General features: G+C 38.8%; 1 protein-coding gene across 1 annotated transcript; it reads left to right on the top strand.

Moving 5' to 3' along the window:
• Positions 1-16: 16 nt before the first annotated feature.
• LOC146478559 (DNA helicase MCM8-like) lies at positions 17-20,356 on the top strand. Its single transcript, XM_085112159.1, has 33 exons — positions 17-179; positions 1,763-1,885; positions 2,132-2,214; positions 3,488-3,548; positions 4,326-4,414; positions 4,559-4,632; positions 5,036-5,091; positions 5,207-5,307; positions 5,707-5,748; positions 5,848-5,933; positions 6,741-6,823; positions 7,010-7,078; positions 9,438-9,568; positions 10,336-10,394; positions 11,078-11,108; positions 11,229-11,291; positions 11,585-11,653; positions 12,397-12,474; positions 12,944-13,016; positions 13,657-13,721; positions 14,037-14,080; positions 14,655-14,741; positions 15,095-15,128; positions 15,564-15,593; positions 15,851-15,906; positions 16,304-16,343; positions 16,721-16,792; positions 17,438-17,488; positions 17,778-17,843; positions 18,197-18,289; positions 18,812-18,973; positions 19,558-19,647; positions 20,070-20,356. The coding sequence occupies exons 1-33, from the start codon at positions 74-76 to the stop codon at positions 20,184-20,186; spliced, it is 2,484 nt and encodes an 827-aa protein (XP_084968285.1). The 5' UTR covers positions 17-73; the 3' UTR covers positions 20,187-20,356.
• Positions 20,357-24,031: the final 3,675 nt, after the last annotated feature.

Here is a 24,031-nt window from a genome sequence, read left to right as displayed (position 1 = left end):
GGTTTTGAACCTGAGCAAAAATGGCGGCATATTTGGATGGCAATGAAGGTTTTATAAATTTTCCTAGCGCAAGATGAGTTCTGGAAGAGGAAGGGGTAATTTTTGGCGAGGAAGGGGGCAAAGATTTCGTGGGCAGAGGAAAGGAGGCAGTGCTAGCCAGCGTCCACCCCAGGGAAGAGGTGAAGTTCTTAAATCCTAAATTAACATTTTAACTTTTGCACACGCAAGTCCTCACAGGACTTCATATACACTGTAGCTACGTTTTAAAGTTTCTGTTTTTATACAGTCACAACACTCAGTACCGCAGGAAAGAACTGCTTACTCAATCCAGGAAAAGCTTAATTCTGCAAACTAGCAGTAGGTTTTTTTTTTCAGGTTACCGTGCTCCACAAATTAGCTTGCAGCCTACAAGCTAAGGCAAAGGCAACTTTTCATACATTTCAGTGATTTCACTCAAAATTACAGAGCACCATTTGGACAGGAAACTGTGAACTTAGCTTGGGGGTGGTGGTAGTGGCAGTGGACTAATCTAGTACCCAGATTTTCTCCTTCTTCAGGAGAGAACATCTGGTAAAATCAGTTTTCTTGACGTCATAATGTGCCAGGAATGTGACACATAGCACAACTGTGTTATAACAGCACAGGAAAACGTTGTAAACTCGGAAGAAAAGCCTTTAATACTTGAGATGTTGACTAGGATCCTTCATCTTACAACTGACGCTATAATACCTTTCTAGAATAATAAATTACATTGAAACTGCATAAATTACATTGAAGCATGCACGTGAAAGAATTTTAACACACAAACTGCACATGCTAAAGATTTGTAGCAAAAGACTTTGCTCTTGAATTGCCGTGGATTTCCTCACAAATAACTTAAACATTGAGCTTTCCTGCAGTTCCAGATCCAAACCAATAACACCCCAGCAACAATTTTCATTGACTATCCTGTCCAAGTACACTAACCTATGCCAAACTGTTCAAAACCTTAACAAAGCCGTTGCATGTTTATGTTTATCTATACCAGGTCAAATTTCCCCAGAGATAGATAAATCTATCCCACAGTAAGAACAAAGAACCCACCCCCTTCCCCCCCCCCCCCCCCAAAAAAAAAAAAAAAAAAAAAAAAATACACCGAAACTGTAAAATTAGATTGGACAGCATTCATAGAAAGCAGGGTTTTTTTTTCCATTTTATCAGTATTTATGATGTTAGGTACATGTAAGTAGATAATGATATATTGTTTTGTGTTTATGTAAGGCCGGATGTTTTTCATTGGTGTTTAAATGAAGCTGATACTGATGATGATGATTATCAGAGATGTAGCCACGTTTATGCACATATAATGCATGTCCATATCTAGAAAATGTGTTGAAGATTTAATAAAAAAGAAAAAGAAGAAAAAAGGAATGTAAAAGAAAACAACCTCCAAAACTTAACACGATTTCATGTAGCTGCCATTTTTAGGCTCCTACAATTTTATAATGAGTATAAACTCTTGTAAAATTTGTATGCTTTACCTCGCCATACAGCTAAGACAAAGTCTGTGGAAATGATTTGGGCTTGGGGAAAAATCCTGGCTATGCTGCTGATTATTAACTTTCACCCTCCCCCCCCCCCCCTCTTCCATCCCCTTCCCCCACTCCCTGATTCTTCTAGTTCTTGGAGTCCTGGAGAAATGATTGTGGTCCCTGGCAAAAGTCCAGGAATCATAGACTTCCTGCATGGTTCTCTTTGTGAATACTGTAAGTTGTATTTTTAGGTCAAGTCACTACAAACCAAGACAGCTGTAGACCTCAAGTACAATATCAAAGACCTCGTCAAGTGCAGACTAATTTAACACCCTGTCCCTATAAAAAATGGACTTTGTACTTCCCTAACGATGGTAAGTCAAACTGTCAATTCAATGGTGAGTGCTCTGAATATTTATTGAATCCAAAATAAACGAAACCTAAATCTAATAATAATTTAATAATGTTGTAAGTAATTTTAAAATATGTAACATGATGCAATTATAATTAAAATTTATCATAGCATTTTCAATAACCAGCTGATATATTTACTTCTAAAGACAATTCTTACAAAAATTATCAAATAATAAATGGCAAAATTCTGATATATTTTTTTTCAGTTTACAACCCAGAGTCATCTCTTGGATCTAAAGTTCAGGCCATTATGAAGTTTGTGGAATCACATTCAGCACAACTTTCTAAGGTTTTGTTTTCTCAGCTGTATTTTTTTGCAGTATTTGTTTGACTGAGCTCAACTTGCAGCATTTAGTCAGTCTGAAGTTTTTATCCTCAAGTCCAACCAGGGAAACATCAGTGGAAAAAAACAGCCAGAAATCAAGCTATGCAAAAATGTCTGACTTTTTGATATTCTTTTATTTGCATTCAAATTAGCCTTACTTACCTCATTCTTGAGTTCAAAAATCTAAAAGAATAGTTTACCTTGAACGAGGTTAATGAGGCTAATTTGAATGCAGACAAAAGAATGTTAAAATGTGAGCCATTTTTGCATAGGGTCTATAGTTGTTAGACAGGAAAAAATGGACTGTCACCTCTCACAACCCTCTAAACCACTGTATGCAGAATTTTCAAGAAAATAATTTTAGGTTTTGAGCAAGATCTTTGCTAAAAATTCTCTAAGCATTATTTTGAATGGATTTTGGATTGTTTTCACAGTACCAGTCAAAACTTGAAGCAAAATTGAATATAGAAGAGCATGCATGAGTGTTATAAAACCAAAAATTTATCAAGGTAAAGTAAATTTAAAAGGACAGTGCCTACTAATAAAGAAGTATTTTTGTGTGGTTTATGACTATGCGAGGAGAGCAGAATTTATTAAGGGCTATTGAAATAAAAAAAAAAAAAATTGGGGGTAACCACACATTTTTTGAGATACAGTCGACTCCTGATAACTCGAACCTTCAAGTGGAATTGAAGAAGGTTTGAGTTATCGGGAGTTCGAGTTATCGAGGGTAAATTTATATAGAAAATGACATGAAAGGAAAGGAAAATTGGTTCAAGTTAGCGCAAGATTTGAGTTAGCGAGGGTTCGAGTTATCGGAAGTCTACTGTAATCAAGGAACAATATTATTCTAAAAGATAGTAAAATACAAAGCAATGTATGGTGTTTTTTTTTTCAAAATTAAAGCTTTAGTATCTCTGAAAAATGTATGGTTACCCCCAATTTTCTTTTTGGATACCAACAGCACTTGCTAAGTTCTGCTTTCTCCGCATAGTTTTAAACCAAACAAAAACTGTATTAGTAGGCACCACCCATAGGAAAAGTCATAGTCTTTCAAAATTGTAGCTTTCTCAAGTACAGGAAAATGCTTGTGAGCATTATTTTCATGATTGGTTTTGGTTTTGTCTCTTGATGGTTAACAAAGTGGGGGAAGTTTTGCTGTTACTGATTACAAAATAATATTACTATCAGTGCACTTATCTGCCATTTACTTAGGTCATTTCTCTATCTCTTTCAGGATGAAATAGAAAATAAAGGGGCAGTCGTGTTTGACTATACTGACCTTATATCTGACTCAGGTACATTGCACACTGAAAGTTTGTACTTAGCAGTCAGGTACTGCTGTTTTCCAGCACTGACCAGTCTGTAAGAACCCTTGTGTTTTCCTTCAAGACAAAGACCAGACCTACGTAGTTGTGTCAACTGACAAATTACTATAACTTGGTTTCTTACTTTGGGCTGGCTTGCAGTTCAACCTGAATTGTTGTAGTTTATATCAGCAAATAGGAATCAGTAGATAGGGTACCATCTATACCACCACCTGGTTTCAAAGCCTCAGTTGATTGAGCAAACAGCTTTCTGCAGAGATCACAAGTTCATATTCATATTCTGGACTGGTTAGAACATAGCGTGCATGGCAGGCATTATAGAAAGGGGAAGGAGGAAGGGAATCAGGCATGCAGGCTGCATGAGTGGAGTAAGAGAGGGAGAGGGGAAGCTTCCCTTCCCCTTTGTTTGCTCGTTCATTCATAACTTTGCCCTATAGAAATGCATAAATCATTACCAAGAAGTGTCAGCTCCTGTTGGGACATCTTGTATGTAAACTGGGCTGAGCCTTGATTTGTTCAGTCAGGTGAATGTCAAATGGCTGCTCAAAATTGGTTAGCCAAGCATGACAATATGGTCTGACAGAGAGGGTTGGATATGAAACCTTGTCCAACAGGTAAAATATTTTGAGTATGTACCTTGGTGTGGATGATGGCAGCTACTCGTACTATCAGTATATGTAGTTACCGTATGTTATACTTCTCTATTACAGTATATCATCTGTCTGAGTTTAATTAAATTTTGAATAGAGCTGAGTGAGGATTTGCCATCCCTGGCTGGAGATCTCAGAGACCAGCCAACAGTAGTGCTTCAAAGTCTTGGCTTAGCAGTGTCTCAGGTACTGTGTTAGGTTATGAAACCCATTGCTGAATGAAAATAAATTCATTAATAAATGATTGCATGGTATTTTAATTTTAATAATAATTATTTTACTTAAAAGTACTATGCTAATGCAACATCATCCGTGTTTATGTCATGTTAGGTTCTCTTGACGGTTGAACCAGGAGAAAGCCAGCAGGTTGCATGCCTTATAGATCTGCCATACATTCAAGCCAGGTAAATTTCAAGTCATTATTATTATTCTGAAGTAGAAATCATTATTTTAACCAAAACTCAGTCGTCTAAATTTCCGTCTCATTTATGCTCCATGTTTTGGGAAGGGACCCTTTCCAAGATAAATAAATTAATATTTTCTTCTCAGTGCTCTAAGAGCCATAATATATTATTATTTGATGTTACAGAAAAGTTACCTTATCAAATATTTGACCAATTTTCACCAAAACTCATGGAAATCTCCCTGACAATGCCCCTTTCAAGGAAGGTTCCCTTAAAAGTGTGATCTTTGATAAATAGAAAATGCAAAGGATTTTCCTAGCTTGTTTAAGCTCACACTGATTGTCATTAGTTTTGAAATCTCTTATTTTCCCTACATGATCTGGACTACATATTTACCCAACAGAATAACAAACTTTGAGCCTGTAACGCCACTCAAAAGCCTCAAGTCCAACTATTTTGGTAAGTAAAACAAACCTGTTTGAATACATGCATTTGATGACAGCCGAAGATAATAATTTTATCATCATTGCTTGATATTTTAAATGATTAACTTGTTTCGTCGCGTTGTATGCAGGTAAATTTGTAGCAATTCATGGGACTGTGATTAGAGTGAGTAATGTGAAACCACTGGTGACCAAAATGGCATTTAGCTGCAACTTGTGTGGAGAGACACAGGTATGTTCAGTTCAATAGTTAATTTTGTATTTAATTATTTTGTAGAATCATTATGTGTCACATTAGTGCTGTGGCATGTACTGATCTATTTAGGTTGCGTTTGTTTAAGTAAATTTGAGAAGACATTTCTGCAAATGTTTGCAGACACATGACAATTTGAGGGCCACTTGTGTACTTCAGCAACTCCAACAACCTCTTATGAGGGATTTCTTGTCATCACTATATGTATTCCCATTCCGGAATAGGGTCAATTGAATGCCCAATTATATAAATACTGTTTCCAACCCTCTTACCTGTATGTACCAACAACTGGTGATTTTGCCGCCTAAAAAATGGTGGATTTTTTTGCTGGGTTATTGGTTGTTATGTTACCATATTTTTTGTTGTTCATGTTATAAGGCTATTCATCTCACAGATGGAAGATACTCAGTACCGACCAAGGTGAGTATTTCTTTCCTTGATGACCAAATATGCTGGTACTTACATGGCCGGTAGATATGGAGTGATTTATAAATCTATTCTTTTATTTTGCTTGAATAGTGTTCATCTGCAGATTGCCGTGGCAGATCATTCAACCCTGAAAGAAGTTCACCAATGACAGAGACTATTGATTGGCAAACTGTCAGGTTAGCTGTTGATGTGACAGAGTGAAAAAATGCTAGAAAATAGATATATCAGGGCAATTTGAAAAGTGTAAAGCTGTCAAATACTATCAGGCAGGGCTTCAAGAAAACCTAAGTTGCATGAGCTTGTACAGGTTGCTTTTACGCTATCTTGAGTGTCAAGATATTTAGTTTTTTTTTTTTAGATAGCTTTTTCTTGTTATAGCTCAGATTCACAATTTTTCTGCATGTGGTATTCAATTTCTTTGACAGGAAATGTTGCCACAATGATTTGTATCTGTTTTTTCGCACTTCATTTGCAACAAAAATGCATGATTATGGGCAAGATGTCAGTTTTTGTCACAAAACAGAGTGCAAAGCAGGCAAATTAAGCAGTGGATGAAACTGATGTCCTGAACGAATTGAAGGCCATTTACAAAACATCTGGTGAATCCGAGCTAAAACAACAACAAGGGATCTAAGATGCACCATAGGTTGGTTATATATACCCCAAACCCTTCAAGTTCTTTTAAGGTAAACTTATGAATGTTTAAGAAGGCCTTTAAGTTCTAAGGAAGATATAGTGTTGTTAGGCGAGACTGCTGAGGCCAGCTGCACATAATTTAACATTGGATGTAATTGCAAAATGTCAGTTGTTCAGTCAGGTGAAAATCTTCATTCGTCATTGAAAATTGAGCATCAAACGTCAGTAGTTATACCAAACTGATCTTGATTTTTGTACAACTGGTCCAGATGACTAAATGATAGAAAGATTTGAGGGCAACAGCTGTATTTAAAATATCATCATTGTATATTATTGTCTACTTCCAGGGTACAGGAGATAATGGATGATGATCAGAGAGAATCTGGAAGAATTCCAAGAACTGTGGAGTGCGAGCTGACTGCTGATTTAGGTTGATTTAGAAATTGCTTTATTTATTTGCAGGATTTCTTGCATAGCTTCTCGAAATAGTGCCAAGTTGATTATGTTGAAGATGCTGAAAAGTTGTGGAAATCTGCAAATAATGGATATTGGATAATGGATATTGTCGATTTATACTAACAAAATAATAATACATTTCATTTGTTTCAAAAATTAGTGGATAGCTGCGTTCCTGGGGACATGGTCACTATTACTGGTATGGTCAAAATTACAAGCTCGGAAGAACGTAAGAGTGGTTCACTATAGATCTTATTCCCGAAATAGCTACCATTTTCATACTATTTTGTTTGTGTTGAAATTAGCCCTTCTTACCTCCTTTTTAAGCTCAAAAATCAAAAGAATATTTTACCTTGAACAAGGTAAGAAGGAGCTGCCATAAATTTGAGTGCAAACAAAAGAATATTAAAATGGAGCCACTTTTGAATAAGGTTTATCACTTTAATGGCTGATCAGAAACGTCAGGACTTAAAGTAAGCACTCAACAAATGGAAAACCTCCAAGTACTCGTTTAAGAGCCTGACACTGTCTTATTTAGTTGCACACAGGCCTTAACAATACGATGGGTGTTATTCTGAGTCAAACTTTAAACAGAGTGCAAACTAACTGTTATTTTCTTAGTCTATTACCCAAATACGTCAGTAGATGTATTTGAAACAGAATGGGCTGTGTATCAAAACTACAGTGTCCCTAAGCTGACTGAACCTTTATCTATTGAAGTCAAGTTGCACTTTAGACCACTTTGTTTCTTTCATTTATGTAATTTCAGGGGTACAGCTTAATGTGGGGATTTAGTTCTTCTTTGTTATATCCCGTTTGAAGTTTTTCTTCTTCAATAAAAAGGTCATTTGGCCTTCTGAGATTTAGGATATTTCAATCATCATTTCTATTTCCTGCCCCTTCATGGGGTAGCCAGGAAAAGGGAGCTTATAAAAAAAAATTAAAATCTGGCATCCATCTAGGGAGTGCTTATTACCAAAGGGACCTGAAATAAAGAGTGTAGGACATGGTAACAATAGAACTTTTAAGGACGGTGCCTCCTTTTGCTAGTACACAAAAAATAGCGAAATTTTACCGCACAAAATTCTGGCAAACCTGTCTTGTTACTAGCTAGGAGTGAAGGAATCAACAGATGCATCATCTGCTGGTTGCCATGGAAACGTGGTTTACTAGTTTAAACGTTGTTTTTAGCAAAGCACAAGGACTTAGGTACTCGAAACTATGTTTGAACCCAGATATTTTCACAGGGCTGAAAGAACCAGAACATCAAGAAAAATATATATCACTACCAGCAAAAACTGAAGAAATGGTATAGAGCCACCTTAAAGATCATTTTTGTGTGGTTTATGACTATTTGAAAAAAGAACATCGTACCAGGGGTACTGAAATCCAAGAATAAAATTAAGCATCACCATGCGTTTTTTCAGAGATAATGAAGCTTCTATTTGAACAAAAATATCCCATATATAAAATTGCTATGTATTTTGATGCTTTTTGGAATTATATATTCATTCGTTGCTTAATTATGCCTGAAAAATGTGTGGTTACCCCCTATTTTCTTTTTGGGCTTCAATGACCTTTTCTAAGATCTGCTTTTTCCGCATAACCATAAGAAACACAATAATACCTTTGTAGGAGAGGCTGTCCTTAAAGTATGCCAATATTATTACAGTAGCAAGTGTTAAAAAGGTGAAAATAACGGATCTTGTGTCTTATAGGGGGCCTCGATCGATGGTAACGGTCGATATGTCGGTCGACACACGGTCGATATCTCGGTCAATGTATCCACCCAGTATCGGTCGATTGTCGGTCGAGTATTGGGCGAGTGTCGGTTGAGCATCGGCCGCTATATAGGCAACGTATCAACCGATCATTTGATCACCTTCGGTCGAGAGATCGACCGACAGTCGGTCGCGATGGCATCGGCAGAGTGTCGGCAATATATCGGTGAACCGTCGGTCAAGTATCGGTCGATGCATCGGCCGATACTCGGTCGACACGAAAAAGGAACGAGGATTTTGCTTTGTTTTAAACTGGTTAAACCGGGACACTACAGTGTAATACGCTGGCATATTTTTGTGCTTTCTCTTGACCTAATGTGGTAAAATGATGCAATAGTGGAAGAATCAAATGAGATAATGACAGACTATCGACCGACTATCGGTCGTTATTGATATGTTGACCGATATAGTGGTGCGCTATGTACATGAATGTCGATCGAGATAAGGAAGAAGTGTCGAAAAACATATCGATAGAATATTGGCCGATATATCGGCCGATACTATCGGCTGGTAAGCGGTGAAATATCGATGTAGTATCGGTGATGTGTCGGTGAAGTGTCGGTGTATTGCTATCTATATCGGCCAACAGCCACCTCGGTCGATACGATGACTGCCATAGCGGTACAACATCGACCGAGTCATCCCCAATTATAGACCGAGTGTCGACCGAGTAGCGACCGAGGCTCGACCGAGATATTGACCGTTAGTCGACCGTGAGTCGACCGACATATCGACCGTTACCATCGATCGAGGCCCCCTAAAAGACACAAGATCCAAAATAACAGCACTGTTACTCCTTACATGTAGATCGAAACAAGAGCCAGAAGGACAAGTGTATGTTCCTGATTTACATCCATGCTAATGCTGTAAATAACAACAAGGGAAGTGCAAGTAGTGGAGAGCAAACAAGCGGACTTGCTATGGAATTCTCCATCAAGGTAAAGTTTTAAGTAATGTTTAAAACACGAGCTGCAGTGTTTTATCGGGATTTAAAACCATGAGGCACAGCCGAGTGGTTTTAGACCCGATAAAACATGTGCTGCGAGTTTTTTTGAACGGCTTCAAAAACATTCCTGGAAAAGCGTGTGTCGAGAGAGTTCATGACAGTGACGCTTTTGTGAACATTGGAAATTAGCATACAAGAAAAACGTTAAACACTGCATGCTAATAAGGAGGAGGTTTTATCAGGTTTTAAAACCACTGCATGTGATGTTTTAATCGACCATTTGATAGGTCAATGGGCTTATGAATTATTAATGAGTTTTTGAATTGCCATGATAAGTTATAAGTTCTGTTAAACTATGACTCAAATGACTATCAAGTTGCATCCTGTTGATGTGGCCTAGCAGGATTTAGTCATGCTCTAGGTTAAATGTGTTTTAATTTTGGTGTAAAAAATTTATTTTAAACCATTACCAAACACAACTTTATAACACACTATTAGCAGGTTGTATCAGTGTATAATGGTACGTATTCCTATTCCAGAATAGGGTTAATTGAACGCACCTGAAATAGCCTTTCTTTATACAACACCAAATTAACATTTTACAGGTATCTTTACTGTCTAGGTATAAATCATTTGCCCAATATATATATAAGAGAGAGAAAGTTATGAAGCCATGTCTCTACGAGAAGCTATCTTTATGCAGTTGTCTAGAAAAAACTTGTTGGTTGATTTCATATTTTTTGTACTTTGTATGTACAGGAACTGTATGCCATTCAAGAAATTCAGGCTCAGAATAACCTGTTCCGGCTGATTGTTGGGTAAGCATGTCACAGCAAGTATGTTAAACTAGATTCAATGATTTCTTGGTTTTGGCAACTGTTTGAGAAGCTGTGAAAGAGCATCTGATGTTTACTCTTTGTTTATTTTTCTGTGGCATTGCCATCATCATCATCATCATCATCTTCATCATTATCATTATCATCGTCGTCGTCATCATCATCATCATCACCATCATCATCATCATGATCATCGTCTTTGCTTCCATCATCGTCATCATCTTCGTTCTCATTATCATCATTATTTTCACCATGGTCTTCCTCCTCCTAGTCACTATGATCTTCATTGCTATCATTAGTTGCTAGAAGCCAGCTACGATGACTGGCCGGTGACTGCAGTGAAGATGGATGGCTACTTAGAGTTTGAAAATGACCAAAAATAAACAAGTATTGGAGGCTTCTTTTGTGTCTGACCAGCACTGTTCTTTATGGCACCAGTTCTCTCAAAGCGTAAAGACCACCCTATTGGTACATTGTCTTGGTTGGATCATCTGATCTGTGATTGCTATTGTGATTTAGTGGTTCTCATCTTCTCCTCAATGCATGAACCTCTTTAGATTCTTATTTTAACACATAACCATCAGATTAGGATACACCTGTTTGCTCACCATAAGCAATGACCTGAAAGCCCTTTGCTAAACAATTTGAAACTTATGTTTTTACAGATCTCTTTGCCCGTCCATTTATGGACATGAGGTTTGTCTTGTCTTGATCATTTTAGAAAGAGTTTAATGTATTTTTAATGGCAAGTTGATTTTTTTCCAATTTCATGTACTAAATGTTATTTTCATTGAACAACTGCTCTTCTTTTGTAAGCTGGTTAAAGCAGGATTGGTGCTAGGTCTGTTTGGAGGAACTCAGAGATACTTAAATGATAAGGTAACTTAAATGAAGGACTTGGGTTAATTAACTGACAATTATTGTGCCTTTTAGATCATATTTTTTTCTGAAACGTAGTGATGTAATTAACCCGCGGCAAATAGCAACAGCTACCTTCATGTCTTTGTTGTTGTTGTTGTTGTTGTTTCTGGTGGTTCCAGCAGTGTACATTTGCTTACATTTCCAGCCGTTTGAGATCTCATTTTATGGGTAGCCATGAAAATTGACATTTCAAAGTTAATCCAACTATTGATGGTTTTTGATTTGTACTTTCATTTTTATCTTTCATACAGAATCGTATTCCAATTAGAGGGAATCCCCACATTCTAGTGGTTGGTGACCCAGGTCTTGGAAAAAGTCAGGTGAGCTAAGAGTGTGTTTGGTCAGGTGTGGTGAGAAACAAGGAGTATTTGAAGTCAAGTATCCCATTAAGATTTAGTAGTTATTTTACTGCAGTTTTTGGTAAATGGATGTTCATAGGGAACATGTATACATTTTGGAAAAAGGTGAAAATGAATAATTGTTCATCTTTTCCGTTTTTGAGCATTTCTATCACATGGCATTTTTGACATTGCTAATCCTAACAAATATGCATAAAGTGTTTTACCCATGATGATGTTGAACTTTATTTAAACATGGTAGCAATTCATAAACAATGCTTTAATCAATTGAGCCATGTTTACCTAGATTCATAGACCATTTCTGAATTGCTTTGAACCTCACTCCGAAAGCGAAACTAACTGCAAAGCTTTTTGTGTAAAAATTAGTTGTGTTCACATATGAATGAAACCTAATCTTCATAATAAAAACTTTACACTTAGCCTCGCTTTATTTATGAGGTTCAAAGCAACTTGGAAATGGTTTAGTGCATCACTAACAATTTCTAACTAAATTAACTACATCCTTACATGAACCTAGTAAACGGCCTTGTTCACCATGTGTTTCCTTGTAGCTCAGTGGTAGAGTATCAGGGTTTGCCCGAGCATTCATGGGTTCAATTCCATTCAGGGATTTGGAATATGTTCTTTGTCCCATGCTTGCAACAACGTGAAAATGGCATCTTTTTTAAAATTTCATTTTGATGATTTATTTTTCCTGACCACAGATGCTTCAGGCAGTATCCAATATTGCTCCTAGAGGAGTGTATGTTTGTGGAAATGCAACATCAACTTCTGGACTCACGGTAAGGAAACCTCTTCTTGACAACTTTTGTTGAATTTTGCCGATCTTGTTTTGAGGGAACAAAACTGATTCTCTTTCTTTAAGCTCATCCTGTGATGTGAATATTGAAATACGTAATTCCCTATCCTACATTATGGCTATGTTGGTCTTATGGTTCTCTTTTTATATTATGTCATCATTTTGTACAATAATTATTGAGAGTGAAAAATGTCGCCCAGGTGAAAGCAGGCACATGAACGATTTTAGACATGTTTTACATTGCAACTCTTAGTCAACGAGTAGGCATTGCGACCTTCTGTAGCAGTTTTTGTTTGCAAAGTAAAGAGTTTTCAAGATGTCTGTTTTTGTAGGGATCAGGTAACATGACAAAAGTATATGATTACATGCACAAAACTGAGAAAAAATACTAAATTAATTTGCTGCTTAAACAGCTTTACGAAAGCTTAAGTTGTTCCATTGTTATTTTCTAGGTTACATTGTCTAAAGAAGGCTCTTCTGGAGATTACTCACTAGAGGCTGGGGCACTTGTGTTAGGGGACCAAGGTACAGTACACTGTTGACCTGGTTTTGACCGGATCTTGTACCCAGAGTCTTTGTTCCTCCTGACAAGCGATTGGGAAATAAATGTGTGTTTCTTCAAGCTTGCACAGCCAGGAGCAAAGACTCAACGTACAAGATTATTTGTGACCAAAATCTGTAGGGCATGCTCTCCTGGAAAAAAAAATTGGATTCAGAGTTGCACAAGGGCATTCTTCATTTTTAAGGGTCAATATTAACTTGGGGTTAGAAATCTTAAAATAAATGATACAAGTATGCTTTATATATTTCAGTTTAGGAAGTTTTTAAAAAAATTTATTCTGTTCGTTTTGAGTAAATAGTACAAAGGTATGGGCATCATAAAATGCTTTTACTTACAGACACAACAGGGATGGTTTAACTTTAGTATTACCACAATGATAATAATAATGCCAGTAGCAAAGTACTCTCCATCAAGTTAACCACTCCCTCCCCGCCACCCCTCCCAAGTGGCTCCCAAGGAAACTGGTAATATAATTACAGAGCGCACATGCCCACTAATAATAACAAAATTGCTCATGGCACCTAAGAATCAAAATCTAACGAGGAAGAGGTGTGTAAAGAGTTTTTCACTTAGTGGACTGCAATTGTTCTCTTCTTCTGGCAGGGTGCTGTTGCATAGATGAATTTGACAAAATGGGAAGCCAACACCAAGCTTTGTTAGAAGCAATGGTGAGACTGTCAGTGCTTATATTTATAAAGAAAGTACAGAACGGTATTATCGTCGTGATTCACACTAATAACACTGGGCAATGTTATTAAAACGCTAGCTGTTCCATGGCTAAAACACAGATGAGCATGAGTAATGCTCAGAAATGGACGCTGCGTTTGTGCGCAAGAAGTGCTATATTTGAGTCCATGGGCCACTTTTAAAAAGGGACCTGTGTAGGTTGGAACTAGATGACTATTTGAAGTATGACTATTTTGTTTTCAGGACATCGTAATTGTTTTTATTCATTCATTCCCTATCATCGTCATTTTTATCAGGAACAACAAAGTATCAGTATTGCAAAAGCTGGAATTGTCTGTAGGTGAGTTAGAATAGGATGTTTCTAAAATTGGCTACACACTATTATAGTTTCTACCATTCATTAAATGCACAGTTATCATATCATTCTACGAAACTGCGAGTTGAAAAGAATTGAACACTGACAAAACAAAACAATGGTTCACTGAACACCTCGTTTCTTCAATCTTCTGTTGAAAACTGTTTTAACCTCTTTCCGCATGCTAAAAACTTGTACATGGCGGAAAGTCAATAAATAGCTTACTTCATTTTTAGCCTGTACCCGATGGATTCAGGCCATTGAACAATTGTTCGCCGAAACGGCAGATTACCTATTTTGGGAAAACTAATAAATCAAATTGGAACTTTTGTGAAGAACTGGATCAAGTTTGAGAAGAATTTCTCTTTGGAGAGGGAGGAGAACAAAGCATAGATTCAGTTCACATTAATTTTTGGTGCGGAATCTTACGGATATTCACAAGCGGGACACTACTTACCATAAAGTTTATTTTTCCCATGACTTGGTTTTCTATTTGGAGATTAATGTACCGCTTAATTCAGATAATTTTACTGCAATGTTTGTGAATGCATCATTTCAGCTTGCCAGCGAGGACGTCCATTCTTGCCGCTGCTAATCCAGTGGGCGGTCATTACAACAAAGCAAAAACTGTGTCTGAAAACCTCAAGTAAGTCAAAATCACATTTCCTTTACAGGGCCAGCAGCCCGGGGAACTGTAAGGACAGAAGTTCTCACTTTGGCACTCAAAAAGAATTTCATTCTATTTCTATCGCATTACATGGGTGCTACGCGGCTAACACACTTTGTAGTACTTGAATATCCCCATCGCCGCGAATTAAATACCTTAATTTCCACGACGGGTTCAATCCCGCAAACCAAACTTCCTTCACAGAGCTAGCAGCCCGGAGAACTATACGGACATAAGTCGTCCCTTTGAACGCAAACGCCGTCTATAAACCGTCATGTTAAGGCACGGCATTTGGCAGACTGCTCATACATGTTTTATTTTATTGTGTCTAGGATGGGAAGTGCGCTGTTGTCACGTTTTGACCTTGTAAGTTGTACTAGTCTTGTTTTGATTTTTAGTATAAATTCACGTTGCGGGCCGCTCCAGTGCATGGAGCGATTTTCAATTGAGGGTTGTAAAACCAAAACCAAAGTAATTTCTCTGGCCAATCACAACAGATGTAAACAGCACAATCAGCCAATCAGAACTCGAAGCAAATACATGTAACCTGCGTCGAGCGCGGGGAAATGCGTGCGAGCGAGGCACGATTGGTTTTGGTCTTGCTGTTGATTGGTTGAGAAAATAGCGCGAACTTTGCCAAGCAATCATAGAGTCTAGTAAAGCACAACCAAAGCAAACGCGAAATTACTTTCGACACTCAATTGAAAACCGCCTTATTATTATTATTATTATTATTATTATTATTATTATTATTATTATTATTTTGCCTAAGTTTAAGAAGCAGTTTTCTTTCATTTTGAGGTTTTCATATTGCTGGATAAGCCGGATGAGGTACGTTTTCACCTGTAATAGTTTACAGACGAATTGATGGTAGAGGTATTTTCAGTTTTCAGCCAAAGGCACAGGCATACTCGGAAAAAGAAAATCCTAGTTTTTCCGTTTATACCTGTGTTACTGGCTAAAAAGAATATCTCTATCATTTATTCACCAGGCTTAAAACATAACATCACATTTCTTTCAGACAAATTTTTGTTGCTAACTTCAAGAATTATTTTGTTCTCATTATGATATCTCTTTGTTTATAATAGGAGATGGATTCTATGTTGTCAGAGCACGTTATGGCATTACATGCCGGGAAAAAGAGGTGAGCCATTTGACAAACTTACAGTGTTTGCAAAATCCCTCAAAATATTGATTTGATAATACAAGGGTCGTCTGGAATTACATAAGCGTTTTTATTTTAGAGCAGTTTTGAATTGCTTACCTTACAACCAAACCAAAGTAATTGCTCTGAGAAATTACTACAGCCGTACACAACTTTATACATGTGACCGGCGCTAAGCGCGGGAAAACTCGTGCGAACAAGTCACGATTGGTTTTGGTTTTGCTTCCCATTGGTCGAAAAAGTGGCGCGAATTTTGCTAACCAATTACAGAGCAAAGTTATGCAAAACCAAAGCAAACATTAATTACTTTCCGGCGATACTCATTGAAAACTGCTCTAGTTTATCTTTAATGAAAGAGGACGTTTTTTCTTTATAGTGCATTTACGACAGCGACTGCCCGGCGCCGTTCAAGAGAGGTAAAGAGGTCATCAAATTCTTATAATTCTATGTCCTCTAAATCTGCACAAAGAATCATTATGTTCGATACTTGACATACACGACCATTTGCAAAAAGAAGTGGCCTGTTCATTTTGTACTTTGTTAGGCGAATAGTGGTTTCTGTGAAGTGTGATCTATTTTTTAGCCTAAGTTTCAATGTGCAGTGTTAGAACCCAAGCGTTCTTGTGATGATTGAAACGTCAAACATCGTGCTCGTGCCCAATCGATTTGCAAAACTGGTAGTGGTCTATGTGGTGCTAAAAAAGAAAGCACGCCATAGTTTGTAGATATTTTTAAGTTGGCGTTGTTGATGAGGGTCGCTGATAATTTATTGGTTTTTTTTAATCCGATGTAGGACAGTGGCAGTGATGAAGATGAGAGTAGGCGACAGTGGGAGGCAGACAAACCTCTCTCTGAACGTCTGAAGGTGAAACATTAAACATTGAAGTAAATTTTAATGTGCCATGTCACTCTACCAATGACTTCGGACTCTTTCCTGGCTACTTTCGTAGAAATTGTTTTTATGTGTCGGCGGGAAATTAAAGGAGCACTGACCTTCGAGGAAGTTTTCGGTAAATGTCGGACTATGCTCAGTTTTACACTTTCAACTGGTTGTTTGACAAACTTCTGCTTCCTTGAAAATCGGTGGAAATTTTTCGTAGTTGGAAATCTTCGGGTCATCCGCGTCACTGCAGTAAGCATCCTCTCCGGCGAACGGAATCACTTCCTGTTAGTTGAGGGGTTTTATATTTATAGTTTTATTCTTCCTACATCGAAAGCCCTTCCGGGGTATGTTTTAATAAATACATTTTTGTATGGCAATTTCGAAGAGGACAAACTTGAAAACGCGAGCCTCGCGTCTTGCAGCTCGCTGATACGTCACACTGTTATCCATCTGCAAGTCTCCTCCGTTTCTTACCGGTTGGTTCGTTTAATTTACCAAGCACTGTTCTGCAAAATCACGCCATTGTTGCTGGTTTTGTTACGACCTGTTTTTGACTTTCTTTGATCACGTTTAAATAAAGGGTTTTGTATATTAATTTGAACCGCGGTTTCATATGTTTGTTCGCAGATTGGTCGAAATGAAGAGTTTGATCCTATTCCCGGACCCCTTCTTCGAAAGGTGAGCAATTCTTGTTACCAGCGAGTTGTGGGAGTTTCATCCGGGTACGCACTCAATGGAACGAAACTCGAGCTCATTGTTTGGTATATTGTGTATTCTGTTTGCGAATTTCTTTTCAGCTTGTGGTTTACACAAGGATGTAGATTGTAACTGTTTAGTTTGCTGGGAAACCCTCTGTGAGATATTGTTATACAATATCTGAGCTGTGCCACGCGTCTGTTCTTAGTAAATATGGAGGTGTTTAGAGTATTCCAAATTCTGGTTTTATAATTCTTGGTTTTCTTTACAGTATGTTGGTTACGCAAGGACTTATGTCAACCCTAAACTAACACCGGCAGCGGCTGAAGTCTTGCAGGTAAAATTGATACTAACACTATTAGTGGTTTTATCCTGAGAACCTTCTCTAGAAATACTAGCTACGTTTATATGCGTGAGCTGTGAAGTGATATGACGCAGCAAGAGCTTTAAGATGGGGGTCGTTCTGAGTTGCAACAAAGTCGTAGTTTAATAGAGCTTCTATGGTACTTATTCAAGTTTATTAAACGGAAGTGTGTTTATCGTAGTACTTTGTTTTTTTTTTATTGTCTTAATTTCCATGTCCGGTTTCCTTGACCCTCTGTAAGGCGGCCGATAGTGTTGGTCCGTGTCGAAGAAGGTAAGCTGTACTTGTTGGTTCATTAAACTGATTCAGCTCTTGTTGTTTGACAGAATTTTTATTTGGACTTAAGACGCCAGCATCACAGCGCGGACAGCACTCCTATTACCACCAGACAACTGGAGTCACTTATAAGACTTACGCAGGTGCGAAACAGTGCAAGTCAATTCGCCCATAGTGAAATTTACTGCCCACATAGTTGAAAACTAGGCTCAGTCATCTCCTTCGTAGAAAAACGAAAGAGATTCTGGTTGGGCGAGTAATAAGCTGCAATAACCAGTGAAATACTTCAAACTCGATCGTGTGATGTACGTTTGTAATACGTTTATTCAGTTAGCTTAACGCAAAAGAAATTTCAAAAGTACTGCTCATGTGCTTTTAGTTGGTTGAACACGGCAATATAATCATCCACAGACTTAAGAAATGAACGGCAGTTATTGACGCAAAGTTTACCATGAGGGAAAAGGGTTTCTAATACCGCTCGTGAAAATGTTGGGCTCCCTTTCTGTAATCGTAGGCTAGTGATTTTGTCATAGACTATGTCCGAAAACGTTCGAAAGTCTATAGAAATAAATTGAAATTGTAGAGCTTTCTCAAAAAAGCTGTCATCCATAAAGTAGATAGAACTGTTTGCATTAATCTTTGCAATATTTGGTTTGTCATTGAAGGCTCGAGCTCGGCTGGAGATGCGTGAGAAGGCAAGTCAACAGGACGCCCAAGATGTGGTAGAGATTATGAAGTACAGCCTTCTTGATACATTTAGTGATGACTTTGGGAACCTAGACTTTCAACGATCACAGCACGGTTCAGGAATGAGTTCCAGAGCTCAGGTAGAGTTATTCTCATTCAGGTAGTACTTGAATATGTCCTTGGTGTCATGTGTAGGAAGTATGTACAGTAGCCAATGCGAAACGCGGGGAAACTTGTAACTGGTAACAAGACTCTTGACATGTGTGCCAATGTGTGGTATAAAATTCAACCGGGGAGACATATAACTGGTGCCAAGTGCGCGAAAACATGGCAGCCGATGCCAAGTGCCGAAAAACATAAGCTCGGAAAAAAGTACAACCAGCGACAAGCGGCGCTATGCACCAATATATACGAACAGCGCCAAGCCCGCGCTAAACGCGGGAAAAATATAAAAACAGCGCGAAGCCCGCGCTAAACGCGGGAAAAAATATGAAAACAGCGCCAAGCGACGCTAAGCGCGGGAAAAAAATATACAAACAGCGCCAAGGGGCGCTAAGCGCGGGAAAAATTTACAAACAGTTCCTGGAAAGTGGAAGTCGTTCATAAATCAGACGGATGGCGATTGTATGGTTGTTTTTATTGTGATTGGTTGAAACTGCTGAAAATGTTTGAGCTGTTTGCTCTTAAGCTTTGAACTAAACTCTTGGTTTGGTTTCTTCTTCAGTCCAAACGCTTTGTTGCTGAGTTAAGTCGTGTATCAGAGAGGGAATACAATTCCCTTTTCACTGTGGAACAAATGAGAAGAATAGCCAAGGTAAATTTGCTATAATCATCCTACAACCATTACTAAGCGATGCCCAGCTAGGGTGAACCTAACAAGAGACGGATAGTGGGTTAGTTTCTAAAGAAACTGCAGTGCTACGTCGGTGGAGCTGGAGGAGTAGAAACTGGCCACGTTATGAGTCTGTATCGATGCCATTTTGGATTTTTCTCAAAACGTAGAGAGTTGGGACGAGTTCATTAAAAAGATTAAGAGTGAGGGAGGTCGAGTCGTCCCATTCCCTTGACCGATATTTTATCGATATTTTACTTTTGGATACTATTTTGTTTGAACGAGATTACGCTGTTTTTTTTGTACTGGATATTTTGCGAAACGTTCACCCGCGAAAATTAAAGGCGCTAAGGTTAATCATGCATCTCAATTCACTTCATTGTATTTTGCTTTTCTTTTCTCAGGATTCGCGTCTACAGATTCGTAATTTCGACGACTTTGTTTACTCGCTAAACAACCAAGGCTTTTTACTTAAGAAGGGGCCAAGAGTCTACCAACTGCAGACCTCAAGCTGTATATAATTTTACAATGCTAGTTGCGGTTTTCTGAATCTCTTTTTAGATGGATTTGATTATCAGACCGCAAGATATACATTGGAAAGGAAGATTGCTACTGGTCATGAAAGCGTCACAGGAAATCATGGGATGTTAGAAGTAATAACGATTTGTAAAATAAAGATCATTTTTGTTTAGCTTTGGTTTGATTGTTTTTTTTTTTTAACTTCTTTTGTTTGAGACTTCGTGTAATCTGGGATAGTCGAGGAAGTTGAGCTGACGACCGCGAGTGAAAATCACCTGAGGCCCAGTTAGGCGGCAGTGGAAAGACGCGCGCATCGCGTAATTCCCCATAGTTTGCGATTTGTTTGGCAAATATTGCTCACGTGACTTAAAAAGCTAATTGATCATCAAGGGTAACCCCCAAAATCTTCACATCGGATTGTTATTTTTGACCAATTGAACGTAGCACTTTCCCCAATGGGATGTCTACATTATATAGCGGTTCGACTTTCATTCCCCCCATATTCCGGTACGAGATGAAAACTTTAGACCGCGTTTACGTAATCACCCCAATGCTTGAAGGCCGTTTTGGGCCGATAAATCGTATCGCGCAAACTTGCCCTTATTAAGTATGCTAAAAATCCTGTTTCCAGCTATGATGGTTTTGGACCACTGGGCCCTGTTCCTACGCGATTTTCTACTTGCATTACAGTGTTGACGATTAAAAATGCTTTACCCAACTACCACACACAATACCCGTCAATTTGACAAGGACATGAAAAGGGACATGAATGTAACGCTTCTTTCCCTACGATGTCTTCGGGCGACTTGCCAACCTTAAGATCAAAATGGCTGAAAAAGAGAGAAAAATACAGCCGACAGCGGTACCTCTGGACGCTGTGCCGGAGCGTTGTACCGTGACGATGCACCACCAGAGTTCGCTTATGCCAGCTGGAGATGGTTCCGCCCTGCTTTCCGATACCTTGTCGTCGACGAGAAAGTGAGGGAGAGAAAAGTCGGCTCCTAGACCATATGAGACGGCAGGTCTATTCCGGGGGTGGGGGGTGGGGGGTGGGGGGTGGGGGGTAAGGGGTGAGGGGTGGGGGGTGAGGGGTGGGGGGTGAGGGGTGAGGGGTGAGGGGTGAGGGGTGAGGGGTGGGGGGTGAGGGGTGAGGGGTGAGGGGTGATGGGGTGGGGGTGGGGGTGGGGGGTGAGTTTAACTGGGGTGAGTTTAAATGTCCCTTGACAGAAGTTCAGTCGGTTTCCCCATTAAACCTGTGATAAGGCCCAATTTTAGCAGTGCTCTTATTTATTTTTACGCGGTCGCTCGCTAAATTTTTGCAGGAATGGTTTTTAAAATACCAAGACTGAGAGCCTGATCACAGGTTTATAGTTCTGAGATACTACGTCTGCCAACAACCGCGTCTCAATCCATACTAAAGTGCGATAAGAGGCGCCTCATTTCTCAGGCTACCGATAAACCAACCAATGGAATAATGAACTTTGACAGGCTGTTGACAACATTATCACAAGATGTTGATTTCATGCAAATGATCACAAAACACGTTCTTAAGTTGACTTGAAAGTTGACCTGGCTGAACAAAAGCAAACACTATTATTAAGGATATTGTGTTTTATTTGTGAAATTTTGGCGTAAATAATGGATTAAGCTTTATAATACTTCAAGAGTATGTTTACTGGGGCATTTTGTTTATTAAACTCGCCGCGATACGTAACCGGATCCTAGTAAATTATTTTCATTATTTTTCACTCTGACGCCATTGAAAAGTTTCACGGCGAGGTTTACATTTCACGGCGTGAAATATTTCACTCCTTTATAATTTTACTTTCACGGCGTGACCGTGCGGCGTGAATTTATTTCCCAGTCTTCAGATTCACTCCCAGAGTGAAAACGTTTCGGAATAGCGTGAACACGGCGTGAAATTTCCACCTCACAGTGTGAAGTTTCAAATACACGCGCCGTGACCGTGAAAAAAATTCACTATTTGGAGTGAAATCCATAAGCCCTCTTTTCGCGTGGAGGGTCACATATGGAGACAGTATGACAAAGGGAAAGGGGTTTCTGGGCTGCTATGGAACCCATTTTGTTTTAGCACCTAAGATAGTGTGTGAATTAAATCACTGATTAAATTCAAATAAATTAGCAACAATGTAAAAATTATAGTTCTCAGGAAACTTATCAGTGTCACATGTACCACGTTACAATACACTCCATTAGTGAATGTCGGGTATTAGATGCGTCTCAGATCTCAGTAAAATAGGGGAAAGAAACCACAGTCTTGAATCTTGAATTGTTATAGTCTGAAATGTCAGCTGTTTCCTCCCCATAACCCCCTGTGGGTTAGGGAGAAGAGACGGCTGATATTTCAGACTAGAATTCGTTTCGAACAATTGGCTCACCCCTCACCCCTCACCCCTCACCCCCCACCCCCTACCCCCCACCCCTCACCCCCCACCCCTCACCCCCGGAATAGACCTGCCGATATGAGATAGATCCCTTTCGTTGGCACCTCAGGTCCACCTTACTAACTTCAACGGAGATTCAGCCATGTATATATATGACAATGTAGTAATTTTGTTTTGCATGTGGTACGTTTTGAGGTTTGAGCATGCGCACGGGCTAAAACGAATGACAGAAGGATGACTCGTTGTCAAACGACCTGTAGTCTTGGAGGTACCGCTAGTCTTGGACTCCTTTTACCTTATTTCATTCTTACAATTTTTATTGCCGTTTTCCCGAAAACGATTGCTCCTTCGATGGATTGTTGACATTGTTAAGGAAATCAGGTCGTCGCAACATCCTTGACAACAGCGTACTCAACAACATACTTGACCTTGTAATCACGAGCGTACCGAACCGTGTCAATGTAACCAACACTACTTGTTTCCAAAAGATACGGAGTCTTTTAAAGACCACAGCGTCATTATTTTCCAGTTTAACACTTTTATAAAAGCCCCACCAAAAACCCTGAGATTTGTCTACGATTATGCAAAAGGCGACTTTGAGAGTCTGCTGTCAGCAATTAACCTCTCTTCGATCATAACCAATGACCAAAACCATGTTAGAGTGGAGTAATGATGGAGTTCGCTGAGAGATGGCGGGGCAGATGACGTGTGATGTCACGCTTAATTCCAACCACGTAAAAATTGTCGAGAGAAAATTGCCTGTCACTGATAATACCTGAGTTCTTGACTGATTCTTTACCACAGTGTGCTTCGGACCGATATGAGAATTTACCTGAGTGAGGAGAAGGAATCGCTCCGGGCGTGATAATCAGGAGACGTGATGTGCCATGCAACCTGGAAAACGGTCTTGGCAAGCCCCAGTGCAGGGCTGTACTACTCAACTGGACCCCAGTCAGATACAATAATTCTGTTCCGTCATGCCATTTTGGTCATGATGCTTGAAATGTCACGATTAGAAAATCCATGATTCTCGGGGGAAAAAAAGTGAAGTGAGCTTTATGATTTGATGAAAAAACATGGCAGCCTTTCTCATTTGTGAAATGGCTTCACCCAATAAATTTACAGTCAACCCAGGTCACGCGTGAACGATATTTTTGAAATTTGAGCGGAATTTTGAAATTTACATGTCAGTTTTGAAAATCGCCAACGAGATTTCAGAGTTCCCGTATAAATTTCCCTAGCTTATTGACGGTATAAAGCTATGGATTTTTCTTTACATTGCAAAATTTAATATTTCAAGAATAACAATTGTTTCCCAAGTATTTTGAATCTTTTTTTTCAGTTAATGCGTCTTTTTCGGAACGATTTTTAGAGAAATGTCCAACATTCCATTCACACGTCGGACATTACAAAGAGAAATTCGAATGTTCATTTCATTCTTG

This window comes from Pavona decussata, unplaced genomic scaffold (genome assembly GCF_977016875.1).
Source record: "Pavona decussata unplaced genomic scaffold, jaPavDecu1.1 SCAFFOLD_64, whole genome shotgun sequence".
In the NCBI taxonomy this organism is placed as follows: domain Eukaryota; kingdom Metazoa; phylum Cnidaria; class Anthozoa; order Scleractinia; family Agariciidae; genus Pavona; species Pavona decussata.
The sequence above is the reverse complement of the archived record's forward strand: the minus strand, read 5'-3'. Positions and strand labels throughout refer to the sequence as shown.

What these genes read in the sequence shown, in the direction of transcription:
- LOC146478559 (XM_085112159.1), top strand. Translation starts at nt 74, where the DNA reads ATGAGTTCTGGAAGAGGAAGGGGTAATTTTTGGCGAGGAAGGGGGCAA. An exon ending in AAGCTTTGTTAGAAGCAATG is followed by an intron (nt 13,722 to 14,036) that starts GTGAGACTGTCA and finishes CATTTTTATCAG; the next exon opens with GAACAACAAAGTATCAGTAT. An exon ending in CAGCGGCTGAAGTCTTGCAG is followed by an intron (nt 17,844 to 18,196) that starts GTAAAATTGATA and finishes GTTGTTTGACAG; the next exon opens with AATTTTTATTTGGACTTAAG.